Below are 24,311 nucleotides of genomic sequence, written 5' to 3'. Positions count from 1 at the left end.
AAAAAAAGAAAGGGCAGCATATTGTCCAGGAGGGTAAATTAATCTCTAACAGTTCTGTTAAATGTGCCCTTGATGCAGCAGACACAGCAGCCGGGGTGTGAGTACAAGTATTTTATTATGCAGACATGCCTGGCTACGCCTGTCCGGCTTTAAGCCAGAAGTGCAACAGGCCATCTTTAACACCCCATTTGACCAACAACATCTATTTGGTCTCTAAGTGGATCAAACCCTAGAGAAAATGAAGAAAGGCCATGAAGTTGCCAAATCTATGGGGGCACTTCAAACTCCAAATACCCTTGGCTCCTTTCGGCGCCCCTCATACAAAGATGGCCCTAAAACAACTTCAACAGATGCTTCTACCTCCTGTTATAGACCGCAATATCAAACTTCCCCTTCAAAAGGTTTTTACAGAGGTTCATATAAAGGAAACAATTCAAAAGTAAGAGGTAAAGGTATCTTCACTCGTGCCACCACCTCCAAACAGTGACTAGCTTTCTATTCTCCCTGATGATTTAACACCTGTTGGATGACGTCTACAACAATTTCTTCCAGCCTTGAACAACGTTACAACAGATCAATGGGTGTTGGACATTAGCCAACATGGTTATTGTCTGAAGCTCATCAAAACACCTTTAAACATGCCACCAAGAAAATACAAACTTTCTGTAGAACATCTAGATCTGTTAAAACAGAAAGTACAGACTCTCCTTCACAAAGGAACTATAGAAACTGTTCCTCTTCAACCACAAGGGGCTGGAGTCTACTCCTTATACTTCATCTTCCCTCTCCTCAGCATATTCTAGATCTCAGTCCCCCTCAATCAATACAATACATCACACTTTCATATGGTAAACCTACAGGATGTACTCCCCCCCTGTTTACAGCAAGGAGATTTTATGACTGCACTAGACCTGAAATATGCTTACTTTCACATCCCAATTTTCCCAGCTTACCACAAATATCTCTTGTTTGTAATACAACGAAAACATTATCAGTTCAAGGTGCTTTCATTTAGAGTTACACTGCACCTCGTGTTTTCACAAAGTGTCTGGTAGTAGTTGTAGCACATCTACACACACAGACTATTTCTTCCCATATATCGACAGCTGGCTTATTAGCACGTTGACCATATGCCACCAACACACACAAGCTACTCCATCTTCTTCATCAGTTTCGGTTCACGGAAAATATACAGAAGTCACACCTACAACCCTCACAAGTTCAACCATATTTGGGAGCTATCCTCAACACACAGTTAGGGCTAGCTTACCTGAATTCAGTCAGAATTCAGAACATCACAACATTGATAAAACAGATACGTCACAATCATGTATAACAGAACATCGACTCTTAGAAATTATAGCATCTTGCACTGCAATAGTGCCATATGCGAGACTACACGTACGTCCAATGCAGGAATGTCTGGCGAGCCAATGGTCTCAGTCTCCAGGTCAATTACAAGATCTAGTGTTGGTAGACCGCTGCACTCATCACTCTCTGCAGTGGTGTAACATACAAATCCTGTCAAAGGTGCGGCTGTTTCTTGACCCTGTTCTCCAGATCATTCTCACAGCGGAGGCATCACTCACAGGATGAGGTGCTCATCTACAAAACCTCACAATCCAGGGGATTTGGGACTCCAAACAACAACCTCTACACATCAGCTGTCTGGAGCTTCACGCCATTCATCTAGCATTGAAGGCCTTTCTAGTCCACCTAATTGGCAAGATTGTATTAGTCCAAATGGACAACACAACAGCCATATTTTATCTACCAAAACAGGTGGGATACACTCTCTGCAGTTATCACACCTGTCTTAATCGATTTGGTGTTGGGCACTAGATCACCACATTCACCTGTTAGTGGAACACCTTTCAGGTACAGACAACACTCTTGCTAACCTCCTCAGCAATGGTAACTCCACCCCCAAATCCTCCTCCCATATTTTCGCAAATGGGGGTTTCCACACATAGACCTGCTTTCAGCCGCAAACAGCGCAAAATGCCCAAACTTCGCCTCCAGGCTCCTACACTCCTTATCCCAGGACAATGCTCTATGGATTTCCACCTCTCCTCCTCCTTCCGTTTGTGTTTCTGAAGCTCAGGCAGACGTCTCTAACCCTCATTCTAGTAGCTCCACCTTGTGCCTGACAACCATGGTTCACCACACTACTAAAACTCTCTGTAGTGCACTACAAGAAGCTTCCCCTCGACCCGGATCTTCTCACTTAGAACCATGGAGAAATCAGGCACCCAAATCCAAAGGAACTCAACCTTGCGTTTTGATTCCTGAAGTCTCGGAGTTTGGGTACCTCATTCTTCCACAAAAATGTATGTTCATTCTCAAGAAAGCACATAAACCTACAACAAGAGCATGCTGTGCAACTAAATGGAAAAGATTTGTTTTCGACTGCTATAGTAAAAATATTGACACTTTCAATGCAACTGTGCAAAATATTGTTTGTTACTGTCTGTATTTGCAAATTTGTGGTCTGGTGTATACCTCAATATGACAACATCTAGCAGCAGTTGTTGCTTACCTACGAAACAGGCGACACTTAAATGTATTTAAAGTTTCAGTAATTAAGACATTCTTATAAGACCTAAAAACAGTAATTCCACCCAGGGTACTCGCTGCACTTGCCTGGAATTGCAACATTGTACTTACGAGGCTCATGTGTCCACCCCTCAAACCTTTACATAACTGCCCTTTGCAGTTTTTATCATGGAAAGTAATCACTTCACTTAGACGTGTCAGTGAGCTCTAGACATTAACTTTAGAGGAACCTTTCTTCAAACCACATAAGGACAGAGTAGTCCTTCGTACTAATCTAAAATTCCTTCCAAAAGTAGTGTCAGCTTTCCACCTAAACCAGCACACCGGTTTTATTCCCACAACCTAAATAGGTTGCAGAAAGGGCCCTACACACATTAGATGTTAAGAGTATTATGTATTATATTGATAGAACTAGGGAGTTTAGTAAAAACCAAACTACTCTGTTACTTTTTCGCCCCATCACACAGAAAAAGCCTCTATCTAAATCGGGTATCTCAAAATGGATAGGTAAATGCATTTACTTGTTATGCAAAAGCTAAAAAACTATGCCCACACTTCCTAGAGCTCATTCTACTCTTAAAATAGGAGTGTCTATGTCCTTCCTAGGTAATATAACAATAGCTGAAATATGCAAAGCATCTACATGGTTCACTCCACAGACTTTCACTAAACGCTATTGTGCGGATGTTTTTGCACACCAATAATCAAATGTAGGACAAGCAGTGTTACATACACTTTTTCAAACTACTGCAACACCCACAGGTTAGCCACTGCTTTCTGGAGGGCACTGCTTTTTAGTCTGTGCATAGCGTGTGTATCTTGCATGCCATCAAACAGATTATTATTTACCCCATAAGCATCTGTTCATGGCATGTAGTGCTGTAGATTCACATGTGCCCACCCTCCTCCCTGGATACCTGTGGCTGTTGCAGTATCTTATTTATTCACGTATGCATGGAGAGCAGTTTATCACTCACACTCCATTCTCACCAGACTGTGAGAAAGCATCTAACAATGGAGTCAATGCCCATGCGCATGGTCTCAGACAGGAGGAGTCACTTTGCCGCGTGACTCAAGAGACTTCTTCAAAGCCATAGGAGAATACCACTGCCTAGCTATGTCTCTCTTGGCCACTACTGTTCGCAGCCACCCCCAATCATCCAATATACCTACCAGCGCAACCCTAGGTTGAGCCTCAATGCGTGTCCCCACCACCCTTGGTAGAGTATTCGTTACATTGATCCAATATGTGTGTATCACTGGGCTAGACCACACCATATGGTAAAAGTCCTCCCTTGGATTCTGGCACCTATGGAAAACAGGGGTGTTGCGGACTCCGGCTTTCCACATCCAGAGGGGTGTAAGGCAATCTTGATTTAAATTGCACCAGTTGGAGCCTCGCTGATATCTCTAACGACTGAGAGGCCACACATGCATCTTGCCAGTCGGCTTTGTCTAGTGCCCCCACCCACCCCTCCCACCTCTCCTTCAGGGGGCCACTAGGTCAGGTGAGTTTACCACTAGGGTTTTATATATCTGCAGCATCCCACCTTTCCCCAGATGCCCCATGAGCAGTCTCCCCTCTAGTGGACTATGTTCCGGGACACTGTCTAAGTCCCTCCAGCTGGCTCAGTTGTAGGTACCGAAATAATTAGCAGACGAACATTTGGAAGTCCGCGCAAGGTCCCGAAACCTCCAGATATGATTTTCCCAAGCATCCCCCAGCTTAGAGATCCCTATAGAGTCCCAGCCTCTAAAGACCTCTAATTTCAAGACATGTTACCAGATAGCTGCCCTCCCAAAAGAGAGTTTTCAGGGTGAGTTCACAGTCCCATCTGTTCCATCTCGGTTCTGCTCCCCACACCCGGAACACCACCTGGGTCACCTCTGGTAGGGCAGTTGGAATGGGTGCCCTGTATAGGATGCTCGTCAACTTATTTAAGTCTAGGAGGGACAACTCTCCCTGATGTGCAGGATCTCCCAATCCCATGTGCATCCAGTCATTAATGGGCAGTAATGAGGCTGCCCAGTAATACAGGCGTACATCCGCCATGGCAAGGCCACCATCAAATACTGAACTGACGCATTTTCGAAAGCTGCTCTCGGGGGCTTGCCGACCCATATAAGTCTGTGCCCCAGGGCTGGCAGAGTGCTGAACCAGGCTTGTGGGATGCGTAGGGGATAGCTTTTCTCAATCTCATCATGTTCTTCCGAACTCGCCGTGCCAGGGGAGAGAGATTTAGGCTCCAGGTGAGGTGTGGTTCCCAGGAACTGTAAATCCCAAGGTATTGAAAGCTGATGTGACTTATCAGGATCCAGGGATACCAGCTTTCATCCTGGCGGTCTCCTCTCAAAGGCACCAGTAGGGACTTGTCCCAGTTTTCCTTCTGCCCACAGAACTCACAAAGACTTCCAAAATGTAGAGGAGCTGTGGCCTCATTTCTGCTGTTCTGGACATGAACAGTAATACGTTGTCGACATAGAGGGCCATCCAGTCTTCCCTTGCAAGGCCCCAGCCAAATCCCCAGACTTGAGCATTGCATTGGTTCCAAGCCACCAGAGGTTCTGTGGCCAATGCAAATAAGATGGGGGGGAGAGGGGACAACCTTGTCTGATGCTCCTTCTAATAAGAAATTAGGGAGACAATATCCCACTAATACGTACCCGAGCTTGTGCTCCAGGACCTGGCAGTTCAGGCTTAACTGTTCCCATGAGGAGAACGGTCCAGGCTGATTTGCATATGGCTGGGTCCAAACTGAGGTGGCATAGTGGCAAACAAATACGATGGATTGGGATGCGGCCTGAGTGATTGCTAGTGGCCGAGATTAATCCAAGCATTCCATCCATCACCTTCTTGTTTTGGCTAATCAAGATGTTGGGATATCTGCAACCAAAGGGGTTGAGGATTTGGGCTCTGGGTGGGATCTGGCCACATATAGCATTTCATTATACCGCACTAACACTGCAGCAATCTCCTGTGAGACTTCAAAGATCTGCCTGGCCTCGGTCCCAACACTGGGTATCACCCTGGCTTCTGTGTCTTTCATTGCTATCTGATGTAGGAGTTTCCTCGATTTGTCCCCCCCCCCCCCCATTCATACACCCTCCATGTGGAGACCATCCACCATTTCTGGGCTTTCTTCAGGCACAACTGGTGCAGCATTGTTCTGTTTAGCACCAGCTGGCATAGCATCTGGCCTTTTGATATGCTTTGCTCCCCGTGTTCCCTTTCCAGTATCGAAACCTCCTGGTCTAAAATTCGTCCCATTTTTCGCAGTCCATCCCTCTAGCATAGGAGCGGGCAGTACTCCTCATTGAGTCTTTTTGCATACCCCCAACTCCTGCCGATTCTACCGTGCCCTTGTTGAAATCTAGGAAAACCTTTAATTCAGCTATTAAATATTCCACAAATAATGACTGAGCCACCCATTAAGGGTCCGCACTGGTCAGTCACCTGTGCACAGTTTACAGAAGCAGGTGAGGATCGGGGCATTATCTGATATCCCGTGGGGGAGTATATGCTACCCCGTAGTATGCAACAGGTCAGAAGCTGGGAGAAACAGGTAGTCTATGTGAGACAACGAACCATGTGCCGCCGAAACAGAAGTGTATTCCTGTTTCCCAGGATTCCAAACATGGCATGAGTCTCTGAGCCCAAGCCCAGTCACCCAGTCTTCCAGACCCCTCCTATGCCTGTAGGGGCCTCTCTACTATCTATACCAGTCCAGCTGTCCCTTGACTTCATTGAATTCACCCCCCCAATACAGTCACCCCAGGAGGCAAGGCAGCTGTCTGGTCTCTATGGGTTGCCATGGTGCCTTGGCTTGGTGTGTGATGGGTGGGGGGGTGGGTTTATATGCTGTACCTTCCAGAGAGCCCTGAAGGATTATCTGCCAACCCTTGTTACCCTAGTCACTGCCAACAGTAGTGGCTTGTATAAAAGAATGGCCACCCTTTGAGGTACACCCTGCCTTAGCCTTTACAGGCCAGAATGTGGCAACTATGTCCCTGTAGTTAGGTTTCCTGGTGTAGCAGGACATGTGGGTTAGGTCTTTGTGCAAATTGAAGTACAACCCCCTCTTAATTCAGACCAACAGACTGTTGACATTCCAGGTTATGACAGTGTGTCCTTATATTAATAAAGGTGAACTGATATCCTGGATCTCTGTGAGTTACCTTCCTCCCCCCTTCGGTATCCATGACCTTAGCCACTGTTCCAGAAACGTCTCTGGGGTTGAGCCCCCGACCCCTCCCAGAAATCCAGTGAAACGAACATTATTCCAGAGGACTGCACAGTCCTGTAGCGTTTTGGTGTTTTGGTATAACCAAGCTTCTTCTGAGGAGAGGCTCCACACTGTGTCCTCCATGTCTGAGATTCTCCCCTCCACCTCAGTCACCCGGTTTGATGGAGATCCTGGCACAACAAGAACACATCCAAGACATCCTCTCCTATTTTGATCTCCAGCACAGCCTTGGAGTCCTGTATGGCTTGCAACATTACCGAGGTGCTGTCTTCAGACAATAGGGCACCGGCTCCACGCTCTCCATCAGGGTTGTCCCTCATCCTTCCAATCGGTGGTGCCAGGAACCTGTCCATCTTGGCTTGGCACTGCAGGGCCTTGTCACGCCGATCTTTCAGGCCATTCAGCCACAGTATGCTGGGAAAGTAGCGTGGAGTCATCTTTCTTACAGACCCTCTAATGCTGGTATAGCAGCACCCAAGACCGCCACCCCACCAGCCAAGGGGCAGGTTAACCCGCTTGCTTTTTGGCCTCTTGGGCAGCACGAGCAGTCTGTTCCAAACCCCCCAGTTGTTCCATCCACCAGTTGGTCCAGTCCCTGCTTTGTGTCCCAGAGTCTGTCAGGATTCATCAGCTAGGGCCCTGGTTCAACCCACGGCATATGGCCCCAGTGGGTTCTGCATTCTCGTTCCCTGCTTAGGGCACTATATTTCAGGCTTCTCTCAACATGATAGTGTGCTGGGAAGGAGGGGAAGATAGAGCTGGTGGTGGGCAGAATAGGCATCAGTGCCTCCTTTGGCCCCCCACACCCTTCCACTCACCCCCTCGCCTGGTCTCCAGGCCCCTCGGATCCGCCATCCATTCCACTCTCTTCAGCAGTGCCTGGGACCCAGCCCCTACCATCCGCATCATTGATTTGAGTGACTCCAGGCCATCCTTCATATGGTCCAAAGTGATCTTCGTTAAGCCAGCAGGCTGGAGGGTCTTATCTGTAGGTGTTTTTTTTGGGGGTCTGGGTGGCGTTTAGATGTCCTAGCACTCCACGTGCCACGCCTGCCGCACCCGCTGCCTGACCCTCTGTCCTAGGGGGGGCCGATGAGGTGTGCTTCATGGCTGGAGTCTATTGCCTCGCCCCAGCGGCCGCACCTCTGGACCGGGTGCAGTCAGGAACCAGATTCAGGAGTCTTTTTGGTGCAGCAGCTGTCGCTCAAGCAGATTGGGATATACATTTCACCCTGATCCTCCATGTTAGATTCCAGTGGCTCGTGGAGGGCGCGGCCCGGGCCACTGTGCCCTGCCAGTCACGGACCCTTACCTCCTCCAACAGTGTGTGGCAGTTGGGGATCCTGCCAGGCCTCGCTCTGGCCTCATTAAGCCACACCAGCACCCAGGCAATCTGTCTTACAGCGGTGGCAGCAGGAGCTCATCAGAGTAGATCCGCCATCTTCGCTGTCCACTGGATTAAGCAACAAAGGCATTACTTTAGAGCATGATTTCCTAACCTCATCTTTCAATCCTTTCAGGTTTGTCTAATTTTCAAATCACAGTCCCTAAAGGTAGCCAACTTTGGGTTATCTTTTAACATTTATCTTGTGACCGGTTAATTTAGGCCAATTAAGCAGCTTCTTATCAAATCCTCTGTATACAATTATATCTGTTTACATCGGAGCTGTCAATTGATGTTTACTTGGTACCCAAAATATATCTCTGTCCTGAGTGAGAGTGGCTGCCTCCTTCTCAAAGCAGGTTACTTGATGAATAGCTTTGGTAGCACTGATTATTTTAGTTAGGTGCACAAGCTTTTATACTACAATCCCTTCAATTAGAGCGCCTCCTAGAGAAGAGAGAGAGATCATTTGTTGGCTTTTTTGTCCATCTTATTTCTTCGCTTCTTATTCAATGGCTTTCTGTTTTCTTGTTTGTCCGTCCCCTGGAGCATAGCATTTTTACAGTGTTCATTTGGTTAACTTGACTCTTTTCAGTGCTTACAACCAGATCATTTTTTTTCTTTTTCTCTCAGTGCGCCATAGGACTGTTTTTTTCATTTCTCTTTTGTGTGTGTTTTGTTTTACATTTTTGCCTCCTCCTTGCTTATTACTCTTCCACTTCTGCAGTTGCTACTCTTCCTCTCGTTCATTGTATTTTATCCACCTCCAGTTCCTCCTTTACTCTGCTACCCTCCATCTCTTCTGTTGGTTTTTGCTACCCCTTTGGTTCCTCTTTTGCTCTGCCCCCCTACACTTCTCTGTTGCTTTTCATTACCCCAATCCCTAGTTCTTTGCACACGATCCCCTAAGTGTCTTGTTTTCATCCTCACTTCCTCCGTGACTCTTGCCTTTCCACCAGTCCTTGCTCTTCCATTGCCATCTCTTCCCTTACCGCTTTTTTTTTTTTTTTTTTTTTTTTTTTTACGGCTGGGAAGCTGTACACTGCTGCATTTAGTTTTCTGATCCACGACTTACTTTTTTGGTAATTGATTTACTTTTCAAAACTGCTTTTAACCATCTTGGAACAGGAAAATACTCTTTTGGAAAAAGCAAAAATGCCTGCCTGTGTGTGCAGATGCATATGCATGTGTACGCACTGACAGCCAATGCTTTTTTGTTCAGAAAAACTGTTTCACAATGCCCACCTCCACGTGGGATGTGTCATAACGTACAGTTGTCCATCTTAGAACTGTTTTAAGGCATAAAAACAAAACATTCCAAGACACCCATCAGTGCATCCGCATGGTTTGCGTCACCTGGCCATTTTTTAATGTGTCTCACTAGGGTTCAAAAACACAAGTGTTGTCAAAGCCAATAGCCTAGCCATCACATTTTAAAGTTGATGACCTATTGGCCTTACCTCCTTCTTCTGAGGTGTAGGATTGATCTGCCAGCGTGAACTCCCCTCTCTCCAGTTTCCTGTCCCTATTTACATAAATGAATATGTTTTATGTCTTAATCATCAAAATAGATGGCTGTATTTTGAATAATGTGAACATTCTTAATCCCAGACTCAGGCACTGAATCTGTTCTTAATTGGGAGACCGTGGATAGCAGCACCGAGACAGAGCGAAAACAAATTTTCATCAATGTCTGCCATAATGTGCTTCAGGAAGGAGGTGCCAAGGGATGTCCCGAAGAAGCGGCCATATGTTTACTGGGTGAGTAAAGACTCAAAATGTTTTGTGATCACAGCTGCTTCTAGATCTTTAGACCAGAGAGAAAGGTGTTCTTATCTGTTATAAATCCCATAAGTTCAAAGAGCACTTTTTTGTTTTGTTACCTAGTTTTTACAGCTTACAAGCTCTTGTAACTACATTTTAGCTCAGTGTGGTAAGAAATATAGTGAAAGCATCTACAGCAAGTCTAGAAAAATGATAGTCTGCCTAAAAAAATATTAGTACCAATAATATGAAAAATAAACTTTTTTTTATATAAACCGTTAAATATCCATTAAACACCATACTGTAATGATAGAGCGTATTAGTACTCGTTTTATCACACTACATTTACCAACTTCAGAAAGACTTTCCAGAATTCAGATTTATGATCACTTGAAAACAGTGTACATTAAGCCTTCTGCCAGACATATAATGAACCAATTTCTTAGACCAATCGAGCCATACAGTGGAATTGATGCTGCTAGCTACTAATTGTTCAGAAGGAATACCTATCTGTACTGTTGAAAAGAGTCAGATGGGAACCAACGGCAAATAGGTAAAATTTCAATTGTTTTTGGCTTTTACAAGACTGCATAAATTTATTAATTTGTCTTTGGCCGACTTCCAGTGGCAACAGAAAGCTGTCTTTAATGGTGATAAAAGCCAGAAATTGGGTTGGCTGATCAAGCTGAGCAAGACCAAATCCTCAAAAAGCAGTTTCTCAGATAATAAAAATTATTAAACAGTGCACTTTTTGAATAGCTACTTATGCAGGTTGGCTATAGACATGCGCTCAAGGTTCATGTAGCAAGCCTACAGAGCAGATTTCAGTTCCAGGAGGAGGCAGGCATCCAGACTCTGGAGGTAAACCGATCAAACCATCTGCAGTGATAGAATTTGAAAGTTTGTCACTAGGGGATCCTGCTAACTACAGTAAGAAGTATCTCCACCTAATACTTAAAGTATTCAGGCATTTGTTTTTTAGGGTTGTTTCAAGTTTACTTGTGTAGATGTTCAATTGTTAATAGTTATATTTCCCTATTGTGGTAAGTTTTTAAATGATTCGTGATCAATTTCCAAATGAACAAATGGTACTGGCCTCCAAACTATTTTAGCTCACATATAATAAATGCGGCTAGTCTTCAGGAGCGAAATGATTCTGGAGATGAGGCTAACCATCACCCCTACAACCTGGCCACAAAAATATAGCTTTATCGATTTCGATTTTTCAAACGTGTAGCGCATAATAAAACAATAGGACCGACTGAAGCTTGTTTGTGAAAGTCACACATGGTGTTCAGGGATTTGTATGTACACTGGATGGAAATCCACACTAAAACTGGTAACATAACAGAAGTAAATTAGGTAGTGTATTGACCAGTCTAAGGCCTACGCCAGCTGGAAGTGAAATATGGCCTGTTCAACCAGGCGAGAATGTGGATAACCAAAAACTGCACATCCAAAGACTTCTACGACCCGGAAGACTTGCGTTCCTTCTTGGATGGTTTGTCCCTCACAGACTCTTCCACCTCGACTCCACACCGAGACATGATGGCTACAGATCAGAACACTCCCTCTCAAGACCTTGCCCCAGGAGGGTCAGGGTCTGGCCATCAATCTGCTATCCCCTGCCCCAGGGTGCGAGACCTGGAGAGACTCCTTCACAGCCATGGTGACAGGTGCTGCATGCAGTGGCGCTCCATACGCAGGTGGTGGATAGAGACAAATCCTGCTCCCCTTTAAGACCCCTAGTGGAGACCACCTGAACCTGCCCTATCCTCTGGGATAGTTGGAACTGAGAACATTGCGACCATGGCCCATCCTTGACCTGGAAACAGCGGACCCTCTACTGACCCGTCGACTGGATGAGTACAGCTCTTTTCATTCTTATATACTGTTAAATGTTTTTCCTTTTATTATATCCTTGTTATTCTTGTCAAGCAAAGTTTCCTTGTATTCACCAAATGAGGGTCAAGCAGAATAGACTTGTGTAATCTGGTGAAGACTGCTCACGCCATGTTGGGTTCGACGACATGTTGGACAACTCATGCTCTTTAAGCCTTATGACCCTGCAATGGTTTTAATGATATAGCTGTTAACATAGTGAAGAGTGCAGTGCAGATTGATTATTTCCCATGGTTATGTCTCAGTTTTTTTACAGCCCCTGTGCTGTTCTTCACATCTTCTCTCCCTTTAAATTTAGTCATGGTCACTTGTGTCTCATCCCCCCCCCTCCCTACCCCGCCCCCCCACTTCGGTGGGCCTATCTTCCGGCGCTGCGACACTGCGTTGTCTTACCCCCCTTGCCTCGCGCTAGGACTAGTACGGTCTGGGTATAGACCCGCAGATTAAAGCTTAGGTTTTCTGGGGCTTTGGTTTGCTTCACTCTCCTCGTCCTTCCTCCCCCTTCCTTCTTTCTTTCTTTTTTATTTTTTATCTTCCCTTCTATTTTTTTATGTTTTATTTCCTATTCCCTATTTTTTCTTTTTTCTCCCTCCACCTTCAGACACTTCCTCTACATCTTTATCTCCTGCCTCCTGCTCGTTCCAACTCCTCCCCTCCGTCTCCCCCTATTTTGTCCTACTCTCCTTCCACTATCCCCCTCCATACTCCACCGACCCACTTGTACGCCACTTAGCCCTAAATTCTACTACATCCCGCACCTTCCCTACTTCGCCCCTTGCCCTCCTACTTTCTCTCTATATATCTCCCGCTCTTCCGCTCTCCCTCATAGCTTTCTCCCATGGCTGGACGTGCGCATACCTTGCCTGCCCTATTATGGATTGTCTCTTGGAACGTCAATGGTCTTACCCACTTAATTAAATGGAAGAAAATACTTTTGTACCTTAACACCAAACGAGTGGACATAGCCCTCCTCCAGGAATCCCACCTGACTAATCTCGAATCTGATTAACTACGAAGGGACTGGGTAGGGACCGCGCTATCCAGCTGTAGCACCCCCCCCAGCTGGAGGATCAGAGCACAGTGCCAAGGAAATGTGGGACTACGATATTACTGCGAAGAAGCCCGCCCTTCACAGTTACCAAATCATGGGCCGATCCGGAGGGACGATACGTATTTGCCAAACTAAAGCTGGGAGGCGCCTCGCTATGCGTGGGATCAGTCTATGCATCAATAGGCCCCAAGAGACAATTTCTCCTCTGCATCAACCGTCTCTTAACAGAGATCGGAGCAGCCCGGTACATCATTGGCGGGGATTGGAACCTAACCCGAGATGCCGTACTAGACAGGACAGGGCCTTTGGACACTATCAGTAACGGAGACCGGGCCTTGCAGTCCGACGTAATGCATGACAACGGTCTGGTGGAACCGTACAGGCTGATGCACCTGAGTGATAGAGAGTATACCTTTTTTATCCCCGGTCCACTGCACCCAGTCCCGACTGGACTATTTTCTTGTTTCACACAACCTCGTAGCACAAACCCAGGATTTTTGCATACTGAGTGGGGGCCTGTCAGACCATTCCCCGATCTTGCTAGCCCTTCAGTTGGGCATAGTGTCCCCAGGCCACAAACCGTGGCGCAATGCTGCCGAACCCCTCAGGGGAAGGCACAGCTGCAAGCACACACATCCATATATATCCGGGACAATCTTGGGTCAGTGACATCCAAAAGGATACTCTAGGCCGCGGCCAAAGCAACAATACGGGGTCAGATGATGCGCGATGCCGCACTGGCAAATAAAGATAGGGCGGAACGACAAACCACCTTAGAGACTGATATTACACGCCTGACGCAACGCCATACAACCCACCATTCCCTTTCCACCCGCAGAGACCTGGAGAGGGCAAGTATGGCTTTGAACAAACGCTTTACCTCTCAGGCGGAATATGCACTGCAGCACCTACAGGGATGACATTATGAGCAAGGGGAGAAGGCCGGCCGCCTCCTGGCCGCACAACTTCGTCAAAGAGCTCCGGCCCTTGCCATACCGGCTATCAGGGCTCAGTCGGGAGAGATCCTCACGCACCCGCAGAACATAGTGGACGAATTCGCAACCTTCTATCGCCGCCTTTATACCTCAGAATCACAGTCCTCCCCCGGCCAAATAGAGGCTTTTCTCAGTACTGTTCACCTTGCCCTCCCTCTCCGATGAAGGTCGAGAACTGCTAGGGGGGGGACATCACCCGCCAAGAAATTCTACAGGTTGTCTCCGGTCTCCCGTACCACAAATCACCAGGTGAAGAAGGATTCCCTGCAGAATTCTATAAATGGGCAGGGGAGGAGACGCTTGATGTTTTGCACGGAGCGCTGGACAAAGTCTGTCAGACTAACTTGCTGGGCGCGATATCCTACTCCACCATCATTGCTGTTATATCTAAACCGGGCTGGGACCCTCTGCTCTGCGGCAGCTACCGGCCAATATCCCTCTTGAACGGTGATATCAAAATATTGGCCAGCGTCTTAGCGACCCGTTTGCAAAGGGTGATTCCGTCCCTTATACATCAGTCGCAGTTCGGCTTTGTGCCGGGCTGCAGCTCACGGAATCACCTTCGTGCATTGTGCCATGCCTTCTGGGGGGTCCGGAATATGCCTGAGGCCGCCTTAGCACTGTCCCTCGATGCCGAAAAAGCGGTTGACCGTATAGAATGGCCATACCTTGTTGCAACGTTAACAAAATTCGGTCTGGGCGATCGATTTATTTCCAAGTACGTCTATTGTACGACCAACCCACTTTACGGGTCAATTGTGGAGACTTCCTCTCAGACCCTTTTCCTGTCGGCAGAGGAACGAGGCAAGGCTGCCCGCTCTTCCCCCCTTCTGTTTCCACTGGCACTTGAGCCGCTGGCGGCTACGATTCGCGTATCACCTGGGATAGCGGGCATCCCACTGCCGGGCGACGTCACCTCTAAACTCTACCTGTATGCCGACGACATCCTGCTTACTTTAACTGACCTGGATCGCTCACTGCCTGACCTTATGGCAGTCATAGAGGACTTCTCTCCCCTCTCGGGATATCGGGTAAACTGGGATACGAGCAAAGCCCTCCCGCTGTCGCGAGAGACGGCGAAATCTGCGATTCTGGGCTTCCCCCTCCACTGGACCCCGAAGCGTCTTAAATACCTGGGGATCCTTGTAAATCGCGGCCTGGAACGCATACCGGCGGACAGCCTAGACCCTCTCATGGCCCGTATGAGACTCGACTTTGATAAATGGACACAGCTTGGCCTCTCCATGTGGGGCAGGCTGCAGGCGGTGCACATGGTCACAGTCCCGCGTTTCACATACGTAATGGGTCTTCTCCCTCTTCAGATACCCCTATCCACGATGAGGTCGGTGGACGCTGCCATCAGGGCCTTTGTATGGGGAACTACATGCCCTCGCTTAGCATCTGCCAAGCTCATAGCACACAGGTCACACGGCGGAATGGGGCTCCCTTCGGTGGAACACTTCGCCCTAGCCCTCCATCTATCACGAATGGCTGCCACTCTGAATAGTCCTGCAGAATCCTCCCAATGGGTGTCAGTGGAGAGGGGATTGCTCTCCCACAGGGGAGGCCTTAGTGGACTGTACCGCAGGACCGCTGTCCCCCACGACAATCCGAACACGATCCTGAAGGCGACGGACGTAGCATGGAAGAGGGCCCATCGTCTTTTAGGGGTTCACCCCTCCCTTCACGCCCAGGCTCCCCTATGGCATAACAATAGTATACACGTGGGGGTTGCGGCCCTGAATTGGTCGCATTGGAGAGGCGCCGGTATAACTGGCCTAGACCAGATATTGGCAACCAACAGGCTCAAACCCTTCAATAGTCTGGTAGAGGAATTCCATCTCCATCCCACGCAGAAGTGGAAATATTTACAACTACAGAATTATATACGTCAAAATCCTGACACTATTCATTGGGGGCTGCAACCCTCACCCATAATAGACTACCTGAAGACATGGGGGAAACATAAGGGCGTCATGGCTGGCCTGTATGAAGTCCTTGTCAGCCACCTATTCTCTCGACCTGTCTTAGATAAGTTACGTCTGCAATGGCAAACCCGTCTCCAGCTGACTTTTGAGGAGGAGGACTGGGCAGACACAGTGGAAGCGTTGGACAGAGGGACTCGCGAGGCTCGCCTAAAGTTCTGCCTTTTCAAGATTCTACATGATTGGTACTGGAGCCCGATGAAGTTACATAAGGCCGGCCTCCTCCTGCATGCGTCGTGCTGGCGTTGTATGGAACCGCATTGTGATCTGCTTCACGTGCTCGGCAGCTGCCCTTTGGTGCAGCCCTTATGGAAGGCGGTGGACCATGCCCTGGCAGACTCTATGCTACTCCCAACACCCTTGCCCCCTGCGTTGCTCATGCTACATGATATGACCCCCTCTCCCGGCCTTATCACAACCACAAAAAAGACTTACACACAGCCCTGGCAACTGTGAAAATATGCATCCTGAGACACTGGAGGTCTGCGACGTCACCCACACCTGAAGAATGGACTGTGGCTATGTTTAACATTGCCGTGCATGAGAGAGTCATCTATAACCTTCAGGATCAGGCTGCCATCTTTGCTCAGGTATGGGTCCCCTTCCTCCCTGATGTCTTATCGACAGCATAGTCAGTACTGCGGCTCACCAGCCGGCCCCATGCACATGCCTTCTGCTCCCCTTCTCTTTCCCCTGTTACCGTCCCCTCCTTTCCCCTTCCTTCTTCTCCCCCCCCCCTCCTACTCTCCTATTTTCTATCATCTCATATCTCCCCCCTCCTTTGTTTTCCTAGCCCTGGGATCACTACATCTGATTGGATTTCACACCATCTCCCACACCCCCTCTCTGCTCCCTCCCTCCTGTCTACCTATCTCTTCTTTGCTGTCCCTTCTTCCCCCTCTCTCTCTCCCCTCTCCGACGCCAGGCTCCCCCACTCCCACTCATCCAGTCCCTCTTTTTTTTCTTTTTCTTCCCCCTCTCTCTCTTTTCGCCCTCTTCTTGTCTTCTCGTCTTCTTTCCTCTCATCTCTCTCCTTTTTCTTTCTCCTCCTTTCCCTTCCCTCCTTTCTCCCCTCGCCCCGTTTCTTTTTCTTTGTATCGTCTCTTATATTCTCTCCCCTCTCTCCCTTCTGTTCCTACCCCTTGTCTAACACTATAACCTAGACATGCCACTCTCATACCATCCTTGCCACCGCACCCCTTGCTATTGCACTACCCGATTAATAGGGAACAGCTTCTATTATTCCCACTTAAGCAGCCTCGGATAGCCCCTGCTACTACCAGAAAAATCACGACTATGACGGATGCAAACCTATCTCCCTACTCCAATCAAGCCAGGGAGAAGACGATAAACGGAGACGCTAGATTCACGAGGGGCGGACAAACGAACTCCGGAAAATGGTCCTAACCCGTCAGTTGATTCTCTCTATCTGTTATCTTTCTATTCTTTCCTTTTTTCTTTTTTTTTCTTTCTCTCGTCTCCCCCCCCCCCCCCCCCCAAAATAAATGTTAGGATCCACAATCATTGACACGTGTGCCATGTATCTATAGATGTATCTTAGACGACGCCTTTGTGCTCCCCTTAGTACATGTTATTCATGAATCGTTGTCTTATAATTTAACCCACGTGGACTAACTATTCTTTTCGCTTTGTAAGGTTGTAATATGTCACATTGTATCGGTTTGGCATGTTATTTGCTGTTAAATGCAATAAAAAACTACAACACAAAAAAAAAAGACTTCAATGAATTCAAGGAATCCTCATGGTAGGATGCTACCACCTTGGGGAGCTCTGCCTAGTACAGCACCACCACCCTGCTCCAGAGCCTCATCCTTTCCTAACGACTGGAGCTGCCTACCCAGCACCCTGAGCATAGGACCAGGGCAATCATGATGGGACAGGCCACATACCAGGAACCAAGAGGACAAATCCAATTTTGCAATATGCTTCTGGAACATTAATGGACTTCTAGACAAATTGGAGGACAAGTGCCTAATTAACTACCTAACGTCATTCCAGATAATAATGCTGCAAGAGACCTGGATGGACTCTCCACCTATAATCTCAGGATTTGTGAGTTATGTCCCGGCAACAAGGAGGGCTAGTTATGGGGGCGTGAGTGGCGGGATCATCACATATCTCAGCTCAACAATGAAGGGGCACAACCACATGCCCCCAGTCATGTGCAGAAATATGTTGGTAGTTTTTCTCTCTGCGACACAGGGCTCCTCTACCTTCCATCTACCCCTAATGATAACCTATATCCCACTGGGGAAAACCTGCAAACTAGAAGCTGCACAACTGTTGAAAAAGAATATTGAAGGACTACTTAATAACGTTCCATATCCTTAACTGATTCTAAGTGGTGATTTCAACATGATCCTACTGGGAATTGAGCTCTCTGATGAAGCCACCACAGCGCAGAACTTCTTTTGGCAGATACCAGACCAAATTCCACCTGAAATTTGCAAAGGGGACAGGCTAGGGAAACAACTTACAAAAGATCTTGATTCAATAGGCCTTCGATCCGCCAACGGCCGCTACAGTATGGATCAACCTCCATCATTTACATATTTTAACCAAAAGCCGCGAACGATAATAAACTATACAATCGTATCTCTACCCCTGTTTCGGCCGAATTTTGAAATTCCAGGTAGCAAACAGGGGGAGAGCGCGATCACCTGCCCCAAGAGTTGAATCTACAGACGCATTGCAGCGAGCCACATATACAACTAATGGGAGGCGAATTAAGTGGTCCTCAAAGACCACTCCTGTGCTGACAGTAATAGCCAAGTGAATGTGGTCCCTTTAAACTGAACCTTGTAGGCCCGAGCAAACATCACAAGCAGCCAGGGACGAGTTTATAGCAGCAGTCACAAGGCACAAGACCCTACAGCCCACAAAGCCCTCCATCCAGAAGGTGCACAAAGACACTTAAACAGAACTTATACATCGCCCTTCGCTGTCTTCAGAAAGAACCTAGAAATGAGGACCTGAGAGCGCTGGTCTCCACCTCCAGACTGGCCCACAGAGGCCACCTATGGGCACACCAAAGAGACAAGGCAGCCAGGCTAGCAGGAAAACTCCTGCACGCATCAAAGACAAATCGGCATGCACAGTTTTGGAGGCATATAAGTAGCCTAAGTTCTGCAACCCACACCCGCCCCATAATTAACATCTTTGAGCCTATCTGGTATCAGTATCTCCTACATTTTGGCTTTCCAACCAAGGGCCCGTAGCTGAGAGCACCTGCCCCAGGGCAAAAGTACTACCTTGTAGCTCCACCGGCTCTTCAAAACAACACAGCTGCTTTCCTATTCTCTCTGAAACTGCAAGAAAGAGAATTAAGTGCCGGAATGAGGGAGCACCAGGACTGAATGGTATCCCTGCCTCCCTGGGCAAAGCACCTCTCTGCACTCTATAACCGCATTCTCGCCACTAACATCATTCCGCAAGCATGGAGAGGCTCAACCATCACCCCTATCTTCAAAGGGGACACGACCAACGACCCACCAATGTACCAACTAATTGCACTTCTAGATATCGAATCTAAAATCTTTGCAGGGATTCTCTTGGAGGAGCTCAAAACCTGGGCTGTCAGTAACCTGATCCCATTTAACCAAACTGGATTCTCGAAAGGGGTGGGTGCGATTGCCAACCTCATGGCCGTCACACTATTATTTGGTCAACGTGCCAAGAAGTCACTCTTTCTTTCATTCAGAGAATATAAAGCTGCATTTGATCGAGTCGAAAGAGGCAAACTATGGTCTAAACTTGCAAACTGGGGCATTCCGCCCCAGCTGTTGAAAGCAATAGTCCTTCTCCATACAGATACTTGGGTGAGGTTCATATTGGGTGGCGGGATGCACCTCTCTAGGAAAATTCCCACCCTCCACCAGGGTCTGCACCAGGGATGTGTTTTTGCACCCCTTCTTTTTAATCTGTTTTTGGCTGATTTACTGGTGGAACTGGACAAGGTGAATTCCCATCTACCAAAGTTGGGGCAAACTGCTATGTCATGCTTGATGTATGCTGACAATCATCATTTTCAGTCACACTAGAGTAGGCCTGTAGAGGCTACTCAATGCAACAGCTGGATTTGCTGAAAAAAATGCTCTCCTCATCAACTTGAATAACTCAAAAATCATCCCCTTCAAGACGACCATGCAGCTGCGATACCAGTGGTACTTGGGCAACAAGGTTGAAATAGTGCACAAATATAAGTACCTAGGGGTTATTCTCGACAGCAATGGCTCTTTCAAGCCACACCTGGAGTCCCTCAGTCGGAAATCCATCTTGCTCGCATTCGCGTTGAACATTGTCAAAAAAGCAACTGGTTCTTCAACCGATCTAAAGGTCATCCAAGCCAAACTAATTCTAACAATCCCATATGGCAGCGAAGCTGTAAGAGGCCGTGGTGACGAGCACCTAGACAAAATGGTCAACAAGCTCTTCAAGAGGCTTTTCAGTTTACCGAACCATGTTTCACCAGCCTAAGTCCGTCTAGAATTTGGCCTGGTTAGGCCGGCTCTAGCAAGGAAAGGGGCATTTATCAAACTAAACCATAAACGTAAGGCAGCAAGGGAAGACTCTCTAAGCTCTCTTATTGGGTGGAAATGACTACGGACCCCAATTCCCCCTTTCGTCTCTACCTTGAGTCCTCTCTGACAACACTGGGCCTAGTAGACCAACTACTCCAATTCAGCTCACACCAGCTCGTCAAACGTGCAACGAAAGCCAGTTTCAAGTCTCTCTCGCATCTCCATGATAAAGGGGCTTTATCGAAATGAAACCATGCCTGGCTGATTTTGTTTTCATATGGTACTCCAACTCTATCTGGGAGCAGCAGTTAATCCATGGACCAAAGCAGCCTTTATGAAATACCGAATGGACTGCCTTCCAACATACGCCCACCTCTCTAGCTGGTCGCAAATCAATATGACGGGCACCTGTCGACTTTGTGCGCTAGCTCCGGAAGCACTGATCAATGAGATATGCCTGTGCAAAAGCACCACAACGGATCATAATAGGCTCTTATGACCAGTTTGACTTCAAAGGGTGCTGTGTAGGTGCAGACTGCCGATTCTGGCAGGCTTCAAAGGGGACGACGTGCAGCTCAACTGCAGACTGGCTAATTTCTTGGACAAACTAGGGCGCCATCTCCAAGAGACCAAACAAGCAAGACAAGCGCGCACAACTAGCCAGCAAGCAACTTCGTTAATCCACAACTCAGCTGAATATTTGTAACTCAAAATTGGTTTTACCATTGTATTTTATGACTTTCTGTGTAATGGTTTTAATTAACCGAACACACTGATAAATGAATAAAATAAAGACTGCAGGAGCTGAGGTAAGTTGCATCCTCAAAGAAAAGTGTTAAGAAAAACAGTTAAAAGATGAGGTTTGAATTATAGCGAACTTAAGTCGTACACAGCAAAATATTGTATAATAGAGGTTATATCGTTGCATTTAAGAAAGTATGAGTGCATGCACATCTTCATTTTGTTAACAAAACTGTGGACCCAACAATATGTAATAATGACAGCAAAGTAAATCTAATGATCACACGAAGGTGATTAGTAAATATCACTTGTTTTTCCATCGCAGGGTACCTTTTTTTTAGCGGCATGCAATGCAACATAATATACACCAGCAATTGGAATGTGTTTGTGTCAGGAAAGTAAATAAATCCAAGAGCACCCACTGGCTTTATTCTAAGAAAAAGACTACTTAATCTCCCTTTAAAGTTAATAATGGGAGCACTTATGGTACAATGTAACTATCCACAAAATATCATGGCCGTAGTGGATGAAAAACACATGAATGTTAATGGCTGAAAGAGGGCTTTGCTTAGAATAATATTCCGCAGAACTGATGACAGTAAAAAAGTGCATAAAAACAGTAGAGGTGATTGTTGCCCCCTCCCGTAATTTAGTATGGGCAAGAAGTAATTTTCCTACCTGTATACAAGCAAATTTCCTCCATCTCTTTCCAGAGGTAGCTACAATAGAAATCGTAGTAGGCATTCACTCACACCTTGGTGTACTGAGATGGCCTAGTGTCATTCAACCACTTGCACCAAAGTAGAATAAGGGGTAGAAGTATGGCAGGATGCTAACAAGGCAGAGAAAAGCAGCTAGTTAGCAGAGCTGGAATGCTAAGTAGAACACAAAACAAGCATTTGACAAAGCTAATAGGTCTTGCCTATGCTACAACTATAGGCTTTGCCCATGTTTTAACCATGTTTCAAATGGCTGAAAGTAAAGATAAACAGCTATATGACACAGTCAGGTTTGACTGCGTTATAGCATTTTTTTTTTTTTTTTAAACTTGTGACTGCTTGTTTAATAGCAAAATATAACAATAATTGATGTTCAGTGGGTTTCCTCGACCTTCTGGCCCCTATGTCACTGCACCTGCTGCACCATTCAAATCACGACCCTAGTGCCTGCAAGGTAACTGCACCTGTGACTGCTTGTTTAATAGCAAAATAGAACAATATTCGGTGTTCAGTTGGTTTCCTCAAGGTTTTGGCCCCTGTGCCGCTGCACCTGCTGCATCATTCAAATCATGACCCTAGTGCCTTCAAGGTAGCTGTGAAGACTTGTTCGGTCCGAATAGAGACTGAATTAAATTAAAGGTTGGAGCCCTTTTACATTTAATGAGCTGTAAATCAAACTGTTGGAAAGGTGGGAGTCCTTTACATTTGATAATGCTTTAAAAAATGTAATTACAAATACTAGTTACCAGTGAAACAGTTTGATGTATTGGGATGGGCTTCAGTAGTTTTACTTCAACTCACTGCTGACACTCGGATGGGCCTCATGTAAACCAAATTTCTGTAGTCAATAAAAATGCGACAAATATTTCCAACAAGCAAAACGTTTGTGCCAGTTATGAAACTGCCCACTGGATAAAGTTATTTTTTTGCATTCTGACAAAGCTAGAGGTAGCAACACTGCAACCTCAGCGCTGCCCTAACAACTTGAAGTGATTAAACCTGGAGCTCCCAGTCATGCTTTACCGTCACAGCCTGAGGTGTTCATAGGACCAGAATGGGCCTGTTAGATAAGAGCAGCAGTAGGAGATGCCAGATACGCAGCACTGTGGGAGAGGCGCCATCGGGCAGTGAGTGATAATGGAAATCTGGAGGCAAAAAGTTAGGGGGAAAACCATGCCAAGGAAGCCAGGTCTAACAGTTATGAGTCTGAGTTATTTTGGGAGTGATAATGGGTGCGAATAACAGACTTAGGGAGAGGAACTAGTCCTGTTGGCAAGCAGAGATAGGGGCACTTTGGGAAGAGTTGTGAACGGTCATTGCGAATGAAAGGGGCTGTTACTTAAAGCAAGTATACCAGTGCAGTGGTGAGACTGGAAGTCCATAGGTGAGACAAAAAGTAGGTTTAACAATGCGTACTTGAAGTTATTGGTACGTATCATAGCATTTGAAAATTGTATCATATAAAATTGGTACGCATTTCTCACTGATAACAAGTTACTTGTTCTGTGACTGCTTCCTGGTGATATGCATACTGACAGGATTTTTATGTTTTCAAGGCACTATTTTGCTATACTATTATGGATCATGCACACTACGTGTTGTAGCATCACTACAGACATTTCTGGGGCTGTCATATTTTGTTAGATGTAAATGTCCAACCCCAGAAGTAGTATAGCAGATATGGAGGTACCTTAGCAACTAGACGAGGAGGGTAGGTTTCAGTAACAAGAAAAACAAGCACTCTCTGAGGACAGTGCCTGACATTAGACCTTTGTCTTTGGTTGCCCAGCAAATGTGACAAGGTAAGAACAAGATTTACTGGCCTCTTTATTACAGAAAACGAGTTTGTTGAAGCATACCGTGAACGCGGCTTTCACATGGGGAGGTGCGAAATCGAGCTGGAGAGCCTAAAGAAAATATAGCCAGGAAATTGGAAGGAAGAAAACGTGAATTACAGACCACAAAGCTAATGGCAAGCGACAGGCAGAATGCATTTCCATGTCCACTTTCTAAAACTTAACAAGATGTAATTGAAGAAAAGGGCAGTGAGAAAGCTAACCCCGGCACAAAGTCTGTGTTATTAATCCAAAATCAGTAATCCAGGTTATCGTTCCAATAATTGAAGTATTAAAGACGCGGGGTAGTAGGGAATAGTATGAAAAGAAGTCAAGGGATGTTTGGATCAGATGTAGCCAAAACTAGAACTATTCAGCAGATGACAAGCAAACTGTCTTCTTGCCTTGATGTCTAAGGGTACTAAATTGAGGGTTTATGCACTAACACCACTGCTATTGGAATGGAAACCTGGGTTCCTACTGTTGAATTGATGACACAGATTTTGTGCCAATTACATCTCCTTCATGGTGTAGTGGGTTTAGACTTTTATTATTGGGACTACTTTATAGATATTACTTTACTTGATTTTTTTT

The 24,311-nt window shown here is 46.5% G+C and overlaps 1 protein-coding gene across 1 annotated transcript in view; it reads left to right on the top strand.

Moving 5' to 3' along the window:
- IGF2R (insulin like growth factor 2 receptor) overlaps nt 1–24,311 on the top strand; it is a 1,086,527-nt gene that overhangs the window by 222,539 nt on the left and 839,677 nt on the right. The window contains exon 12 of the mRNA XM_069235138.1: nt 9,796–9,945. Within this exon, the coding sequence (XP_069091239.1) occupies nt 9,796–9,945 (150 nt within the window). The remainder of the gene's footprint in view (nt 1–9,795; nt 9,946–24,311) is intronic.

The sequence above is a fragment of the Pleurodeles waltl genome, chromosome 5, assembly GCF_031143425.1.
Source record: "Pleurodeles waltl isolate 20211129_DDA chromosome 5, aPleWal1.hap1.20221129, whole genome shotgun sequence".
In the NCBI taxonomy this organism is placed as follows: Eukaryota; Metazoa; Chordata; class Amphibia; order Caudata; family Salamandridae; genus Pleurodeles; species Pleurodeles waltl.
This window is presented reverse-complemented; position numbering and strand designations above follow the sequence as displayed.